The sequence below is a fragment of the Mus caroli genome, chromosome 11, assembly GCF_900094665.2.
Source record: "Mus caroli chromosome 11, CAROLI_EIJ_v1.1, whole genome shotgun sequence".
In the NCBI taxonomy this organism is placed as follows: domain Eukaryota; kingdom Metazoa; phylum Chordata; class Mammalia; order Rodentia; family Muridae; genus Mus; species Mus caroli.
In genome coordinates, this window is record NC_034580.1 from 71,888,774 (window position 1) to 71,897,904 (window position 9,131).

Genomic DNA, 9,131 nt, shown 5'->3' on the forward strand with positions numbered 1-9,131 from the left:
AAGAATCTTTTTAAAATCTAAGAGGGACAGACAGCACTTGACCTTCTTATGTCTGTTTGATTAAGAAGCTTCAGATCTGTAAGGGGCGAGTGACTAAGTGCTCTCTTACAAAGGGCTCACAAGAGAATTCAGTCAGATAACAGAAATGTAGATTTCTTTAAAAGTTTTTAAAACTTTATTACTATCAGTTTTATTTTGTGTGTGTGTGATGTGTTTGTGGGTATACATTGTATAGTGCACCTATGGAGGCTAGAGGACATCTTTGTGGAGTTAATTCCTTCCACTTTATTGGTTCTAAAAATAGAACTCAGGTCCTCAGGCTTAAACAGCTAGTGTCTTTACCCAGTGAGCCATCTTGTCAGTGCCAGATTTCTTCTGATGAGTGTGTGTGTGTTGCTTTGGGCAAAATTTTGAGGAGGAGGTAGTAACTTAGTACTTTTTACTTTAGGTATACAGGTAGGGGACAGAATATACCGTAAGGTACACTGCAACTTAGAGAGGAAAGCGTTCATTCATATCTTTAACATATGTTTACAAGTAATCAGAAATTTACTTAGTTGTCTTAAGCTTTTATTCTGTTTTGCTTGGCCAGATCTTAGTGGATTTACCACCTTTGCATTACTTTAGAGTTGACCAGACCACTTTCTCTGATAGATACATATACGTGTATTTCAGCAGTTAATAGTTGAACATAGACATCATGGTCTCTACCATAGCTCTTAGTGGTGGTGTCCCCATGGTGACAAAATCCTAGAGTTGCCTTCTGTAGCCTTAGTACTGAGCTAATCCAAGATGATGTGTGGTCCATGTGACTCCCAAACAAAGCTCGTAGTGCACAGTTGGAGTAACTCATTACAGTTGCTTGTAAGCTGCTTGCCTTTCTGCTGTGCAGAAACCAGCTTGAGAGCGTAGTGTTAGGAGGCAGTGGCTGACGCCTCAGCCATGCAAGCCTATAAAGCACACAGCCAGTAGTAATAAAAGATGCTTCTCTCTTGGAAAACAGAGCAAAATGAAAGGCAAGCAGACCCTCTTCTGAAAGTTAACTTTCTTCTATAAAGATAGTAGGATCACAGCAATAAAGAACACATTGCTTATACACACAGGGAAGTGAGTGAAGCTCACAGGCGTGCTGGCAAAAGGAAACCAGACTTAAAAGAGAGTGTGCTTTTGATTCCATTTGTACGAAGTTTAAGAGTAGGCAAGATTGAACCACAGCTATGGGAGTCAAATGATAGTTACCTTGGGAAATTATGTGAATTATTTACAAAAACAGAAACAGGAAACCCTTTTTAATGCATTCTGTTCTAAGTGGTGGCTACTTCTATGTATGCTAAAAACAGTGAATTGAGCCAAGAATAGTACGTGCCGTACTTCCTAAACATAAGAACAGAAAAGTAAGAAAGAGAAATTAAGGCATGGAGTTTGGATTTGTTGTGGGAGATAATAGGCAGGCTTTATTGAATTTTCAACAGGAAAGTGACTCAAAGAAAGTGATGCTTCTAAAATTATCACCCTGAGGTGATGTGGGGAATGAGTCAGGTGTGTTGGTAGATCCAGGTCATGTGCTCAGTGCAGCTAAGATCCTTGGAGCACACAGAACAGCCATGAGACCATGGTCCTCCATGCTCCTTGCGCTTTTTCTTTTTCTTTTTTTTTTTTTTTTTAAATTCTGTGTGTGTGTGTGTGTGTGTGTGTGTACACTTTGCCCACACACATGTACACAAGCATTCTATGATGTAGGTGTGAAGGTCAGAGGACAATTTTCTGGTCCTTATTCTTAAAAAGCTTGAACTACATTGTAGAAGAAAAGTTATATGAAACTCAGAAAGCCACCTGGTAAATTTATTAGTATTTTGGAAACTGTCTTAGTTGAATAGACACCATGACCAAGGCAACTCTTAAACAATGACAACATTTAATTGGAGCTGGCTTACAGGTTCAGAGGTTCAGTCCATTATCACCAAGGTGAGAACATGGCAGCATCCAGGAAGGCGTGGTGCAGGAAGAGCTGAGAATTCTACATCTTCATTTGAAGGCTGCTAACAGAATACTGGCTTCTAGACAATTAGGATGAGCCCACACCCACAGTGACACACCTACTCCGAAAAGGCCACACCTACTTGAATAGGGCTACACCTTCTAATAGTGCAACTCCCTGGGCTGAGCATATACAAACCATCATGCCCATTATCATCATGTTGGGAAGCATCAAGCAGTATGCAGACGGGCACTGGAGCAGTAGCTGAGATCTGTATCTTGACCCATAGGCAGAGAGAGAGACTTGGGCTCGGAATAGAAACCTCAAAGCCCACTCCTAGTGACATACTTCCTCCAACAAGGCCATACCTCTTAATTATTCTTATCCTTTCAAATAGTGCCACTCCTTGGTGACTATATCTTCAAATATATGATCCTATAGGGCCCATTCTTACTCAAACCACCACAACAGTGTTTTTAAAGAAAAAAAAAGACAAGGAAATTTCAGGTAGAAAAGAAAATATTTTATATATTATAATCTTGTGCGCAGTATTTATTCTTTGTAGAAAATGAAAATAATGCAAGCATTTCTTTGAGTTATATTACTTTTAACTCAAAGGTCTTCTTATATTTTGAATAAAGCATGTTATTTGAGGCCTGTAAGAGCATGGTCTGCTTTTGCAGAAGACCTCAGTTTGACTCCCAGGATCCATAAGGGGCAGTTTACAAGGTCCTACATCTAATTACAGAGGAATCCAAAGCCTCTGGTCTCCCTGCACTCTCCCTGCACAGACACACATATGCACATAATTAAAGTAAAATATTTTAAACATATTATTTGGGGGAACTGGTGATATTGCTCAGAGATAGAGCACTTACCTACATGAATAGGGCCCTGGTTCAATTCCCAGTGTTGCCACTACCCATAAGAGAAGAGAGAGAAAGAAGTGAGAGTGGAAGAGAAATCATGAAGCAATGCAGTGTTTGTTATTTAATGATCATTAGCAGTGCTAGCGAGAGTTCAGCTACTCTTGCTGAGGGCCCAGGTACAGTCCCCAGCACCTACATGGCAGCTTACAACTGTCTGAACTCAAAGTCCATGGGATCTGATGGTTTCTGGGCTCTGTGGGCACCAGACACATATGTGTACAAATATACAAGTTTGCAAACATATACATTAAAAAAATTACAATCTTAAAAAATAAACAAGATCATTAGCAGAGTAACAACTTCAGTTTTGTTGGGTATCAGTGATGGACAAGTTTCTTTCCTTAAGGCAGGGTCTCCTCACTCTTTGCTCTGTCTGTCCTGGAACTCACTCTGTAGACCAGGTTGGCCTTGAACTCAGAGATCCACTTGCCTCTGCCTCCCAAGTGTTGAGATTAAAGGCATGTGCCACCATGCCTCATGTGGGCAGCTTTCTTAGCTAGAGGAATGTAATGTGCTGTATATTACTAAGCATTACTGTTCACATTTTAGAACTTTGTTGCTCAGGGTGCCTGAGAACTTAGATGTTGAATGTGACAATTTCCATATCTTGGTACAGTTATAGACTTCTTTTGCAGTTTCTGAGTTTGAAACATAGCTGTCTTACTGTTTTTTTCAAGCTTATGGAAAATGAAACCCTTACTCATGCCTTCTCTTTCAGATATTCAGAGTGGTGTGCATCTGCTTGGGTAACCCACCAGAGACCTTCACCTGGGAGTACCGAGACAAAGATAAAAATTACCACAAGATTGGCCCCATAACACCCTTGCAGTTTTACAAGGAGCACGTGAAGCCACTCTTCAATATGGAAGATAAGGTTAGAGACTGGTGCCAGCAGCTGCTGGCTATTTACTTTCAAGTCTCTGTTGCTTCCACAGAGGGTATAAGATTCCCAGGTTAATGTGCATGGTTCCTGAAGTTTGTATGCATCTGACAGAAGTAGGCACCTTTCTCCAGTGTTTCTCATCAGGATTTCTGACTGTAGGCCAAATCCCCAACCTTCCTCCTTGAAATTTAAGGTTCAGATCAATCCCAGGTACAAAGAGAAATGGTGGTATATTGGATTTTTCGTTTAGGCTCAGAGCACCCTCATCTCCTGGCCTTTCTGGAAACTTGTTAAAGGAGGGCGTCCACTGTTTGCTCTTCCTTCCTTCTACATCTGCCTAGAGGATGACCAGGGTCTCCTCCCTTGGTGGGCTTTTGACCCTCTTCCAAGAAAACTCCATTGCTACATATTGAGCCTCTCTTACTCTTTGAGGAAGGGCCTATAGCAGTGTTTCATGAGTGGTGCCTTATGAGTTCTATGCAGTATGACAGATTATATATGCAGTGGGGCAGTTTTTACCATAGGGAAGACAGGTAGAGAAAGCTCTCAAGTATGTTCTTTGTGCTAATTAGAATGTGTAGTGCCCTTTTTCACACTGCCAGCTTTTGATTATTTGTTACATTTACCTTGTGGCTTTAGTGTTTGTTCTCGTAGTTAGAGATGAGTTTGTAACCATAGCAATCTAGTAGAGAGGGTTGTGTCTTACTTGACGTCTTTGGTCTTGTGCTCTAATATACATGTTCTTGATCTCAAAAGATTTGTTTTGTGAATGACCCACGGCCCCAGCACAAGTACAATAAATTGTACACAGTAGACTACTTGAGCAATATGGTTGGAGGGAGAAAAACGCTGTATAACAACCAGCCCATTGACTTCTTGAAAAAGATGGTTGCTGCCTCCATCAAAGATGGAGAGGTTAGTACTGCCTTAAGTTTCTGTGTCTCCCACATGGGGGTTAAAACAGCTGCTGCTTTCCTTTTCACTACTCTGGTTTATGTTGACTTTCTTCTATTTCTAGGCTGTGTGGTTTGGCTGTGATGTTGGAAAACACTTCAATGGCAAGCTGGGCCTCAGTGACATGAATGTGTGAGTGCACAGAGTTCAAAGTAGGAAGCTCTTTGTGGGTTGTTGCTGTTGGAGTGCACTCATGGTTGAAGTGCCTCTGCTCAGGTTCATCCAGACATTGAGGTTGGCCTGAGGGTGGGTCTCTCTCTGCATCCGTGAAGTTTTCTGCTCCTGCCAGAGACTGCACATGTGTAACTTCTTTAACTCTGGAAACCAAGATCACACTAGAGCAGAAATCACTGGGGTTCCTAAGATGCTGTCCTATATGAGAAAGACTCTGAACACACAGTAGGTGACCTGGGATCTGCTCATCACACTTGGGGTGCAATGCGAGACTTTGCAGAGCTTTTTACTGATCCATCTTTAAATGCTTCTCTTCCTTTGATGCCTTGTGTATATTCTCTTTAGGACAAGTTGGGCTAATTTATATATTTACCTTAACTCATTCTCCTTCATCTTTGATGACATCAAAGCTTCATTTCCAAGCTGAATCAGACAAGATTCCTTGATTTTAAAAGACATCGTTTTAGGAGCTGGAGGGACGGCTGAGCGTGGTCAGGAGCACTTGCTGCTCTTGCAGAGGAAGGACCTGAGTTCAGTTCCCAGCTAATGGCAGCCAGCTCGCAGCCACCTGTAACTCCAGCTCCACGGGCTCTGATGTTCTCGCTGACCTCCGTGGGCACCTGCAGACATGTTGGGGCATATACTCACATAGACACACATATGCAGTCTTTACAAAAATCATAAAATAAATACATCATTTTTGATTTACCCATAAATAATTCTGACTAGTAGGAAAGTTCAGTAATGTCTTAACAAAAAGAAAAAAATACTATAATGGTGAAGCTTTTCAGTTTTATATTTGAAATGGAGAGTGCAGGCAGGATGATCAAGATTTCAAGTCAATTGCAAACTTTATATGCCCCAGTACAGGGGATCCCCAGAGCCAAAAAGGGGGAGTAGGTGGGTAGGGGATTGGGAGGGTGGGTATGGGGGACTTTTGGAATAGCATTGAAAATGTAAATGAGGAAAATACCTAATAAAAAAAATAAATTATTAAAAAAAAAAAAAAGATTTCAAGTCAATGGCTATATAGTAAGTTCAATGCCAGCCTGGGCTATATAACACACTGCCTCTGAATGAATGAATATATATATATGTGTGTATATATATACATATATATATATACACATACATACATATATACATACATACCACAGTCAGTAGTTTGACTCGGAAACTGGGAGGGTCTATAAACTTGAAAAAGACCATTATAAGAAGTTACTTCAAAAGCATTTTCATTTTTTAAAAGATAATTTTCTTGCCCATTGTAGTGATGTACTCCTTTAATCCCAGCACTCAGAAGATGAAGACAAGTGAATTGCTTAAATGAGAGGGCAGTCTGGTCTATATGGTACATTCCAGGACACTTAGAGCTATGTAGAGAGACCCTGTCTCAAACAAAAAACAAAAACAAAAGAAAAAAAGAACGTTTTCTTGCCAGAATAACAGTACAAATCACACTTGTCAATATTTACTTTCGAAGGTTTATATTTAATGCTCTTGTATTGTCCTGCACAGTGTAGTGAAGTGTACGTTTGTGCAGAGCCACTCCTTTGGGGCTGTCAGGCTCCAGTTACCTCAGTGTCCTCACATAGCCAGACCAAGCTCTCTCATTCACTCTGTCCCTCTTTTACAGCTATGACCATGAGTTAGTGTTCGGTGTCTCCTTGAAGAACATGAATAAAGCTGAGAGGTTGGCTTTTGGTGAGTCACTCATGACCCACGCCATGACCTTCACTGCTGTCTCAGAGAAGGTAAGCTCCCCAGCGTGTCATGATAGGTTCATTGGTGGGCAGGTGGGTCCACACACTCCTGTAGACTGTCTGTCCAGCAGAGCCACAGTTACTATATTTGATTCCTGTTGAACTAGCTTCCAAGTAAGATGCTAAGATGTTCCTGTATCACTTGCTGTTTAGTTACTTGCTCAGTAGTAATAAAAACAATAATGTCCTATGAAGACAAGAATTTAGGTCAGCAAGGAGCAAAGAGATAACTTCTTTTGGAAGGTTAGTGAAGGATGCTAGGAAAAGATGTCTTCTAAGAAGTTGAAGTGGGTTCTTAGAGTGTCTGCATCTCGATGGCCTTGCTCACAATCACCTTTGCGTTGGTCATTCACATTCACGAGTTACTGTCATGCACAGTAACCTGTGACCTCCATGCCCATCACTGGATTTGTACACACTGGGATGCTAATTCTTTAAGTCCTTTGTGATTGATGGCACCCGTTCCAGGCTGTAAAACTGCCAGGGGCACAGGAGAGAGGAGTTGACCTACATTAGTTCTTTACCCTGAGATGCAGCATGTCCTCTCTCCAGCACCAGCACCAGCAAGGCACTGCGGCTAACTACTTTACCTAAAATACTTTAGGAAATATTTTGTTGTTGTTTATTCTATGCTGCTCACTAGATTTTTTGATCATTAAAGCATTTAGAAATATCTTGCATATTGTTATGCCAGACTTTCTTAACTATTCTCCTAAAGTCCTGATATTTCTGAAGTATTTCTTTGAATTGTTTTGTGTGCTTTCTAGGCAAAGCTGAGGGTGGGCTGGGCTTTCGTTGTATGCCTTCCTCCTATCCCTTCTGCTTTGTGGGAAGATGCTCCTCTCTCCTCACAGTGCTCCAGAGCCTGTGCTCCCTCAGTCCCATCTAATGTTAGCTGGCTATAGTGTGCAGTCCTGCAGCCCCAGCCCTGGAAGCCCAAGACAGGAAGACTGAGTGGCAGTCACTCAAGAGTCTGCCTCAAAGCAAAAGAGTTCAAAACCAAAACCTTATCTTACAGGGTTAATTACATTTATACAAATTATACAGTTGGGTCTTTAAGTAGCAGGACTCTGATGGTCTCAGTTTTATGTGAGTTCAAGTATGAAACATCCTGAACTAATTAGGTAGCCTATGCTCATTCCTGACCCTCATGTACTTTGCCTAAATAGATGCAGAGGTGAGCTCTTACAGTTAGGGAGCTGTTTTCTTCACCGTTCCATCAGCTCTATAGCTAGAGAGATCCCCACACCAAGATACAGACAGGTGTGTGTAATACAATTGCTGTGGCCTTTGTAGATTGAGAAAGCATTCAGAAGATACATGCATACACTCCTACACATAAAAAAGAAAGAAAACATTTGCCAAGCATTATAACTCATACCTATAATACTAACATTCAACAGACAGAGACAGGAGGATTGCCATGAATTCAAGGCCAGCTTGGCTACTGATGAGACCTTACCTCAAAAAAGAAAGAAAAAGAATTTTATATTCCTCTAATGTCCTACCATGTTGATGATTTAGTGGAATCTCTATGAAGCTGGACTGTGTATCACTCTGAGGTGATAGGTGATCTAGAGGATACTTGATCTAGGTCCTTTGGGAATCCACTGGTAAGATAAAGAGAGCAGCAAGCATTCTCAGACCTTTGCTGACAGGTGAACAGATTTGACTGTTACGGTAATGTTTCAGAGGAAGTGGAGAGTGGTTGCAAGGCTTGGGTAGAGAGCAAAAGCAGACATTTGGTAAACCAAGCTCAGTGTGGGAAGTTCAGAAGTTTGATTCCTACGGGTTTATCTGTTGGCTAAAATCCAAGATCTGAGAAATTTGCTAAGAGTAGAGTGTTGGAGTGAGCAAAGCCAGAGGAAACCGAGTCTCAGGTGGACGCCGCTCCTCAGGCAGTGGTGTGCTAGCAGGGCTGACAGATAGAATCATTGGCAGATGGCACAAGGGCCTTTGCCTTTCTCCTGCTACAGGCGTGCACTGTTCTGACATCAGCAAGTGTCCTGGGAAAACAGAAGAGAAAAATGTTTTTCCCAAATAGAGCCTGCCTTTTGTCCCTCTCAGTGTGTCTAATAAAGACTGTGAATGAGGGTTATCATGGTGAGTGTCACTGTCTCTTGAAGCTGAGCTTTTTAATGAAGGCAGAAGAGGGTGAACAGCTGACTGGGCTTTGTTTATGAAGTTGATCTTTTTATTTTTCTTTGCCACTCAGTCTCTTGTATTAAATTCAGTATTTATGTAACTGAATCAGTAAAAGAGCACATTTGAGGATATAATTAGTTTCCCTAAATAGAAAATTGGATATCGTGATGAAAATATTTTTGTCTTGCCTTTTAAAAACTTTGACCAAGCCGGGCGTGGTGGCGCACGCCTTTAATCCCAGCACTCGGGAGGCAGAGGCAGGCGGATTTCTGAGTTCGAGGCCAGCCTGGTCTACAAAGTGAGTG

The 9,131-nt window shown here is 41.5% G+C and overlaps 1 protein-coding gene across 1 annotated transcript in view; it reads left to right on the plus strand.

Moving 5' to 3' along the window:
• Blmh (bleomycin hydrolase) overlaps positions 1-9,131 on the plus strand; it is a 41,962-nt gene that overhangs the window by 16,674 nt on the left and 16,157 nt on the right. The window contains exons 7-10 of the mRNA XM_021175793.2: positions 3,626-3,781; positions 4,547-4,705; positions 4,809-4,876; positions 6,555-6,672. Of these exons, the coding sequence (XP_021031452.1) occupies positions 3,626-3,781; positions 4,547-4,705; positions 4,809-4,876; positions 6,555-6,672 (501 nt within the window). The remainder of the gene's footprint in view (positions 1-3,625; positions 3,782-4,546; positions 4,706-4,808; positions 4,877-6,554; positions 6,673-9,131) is intronic.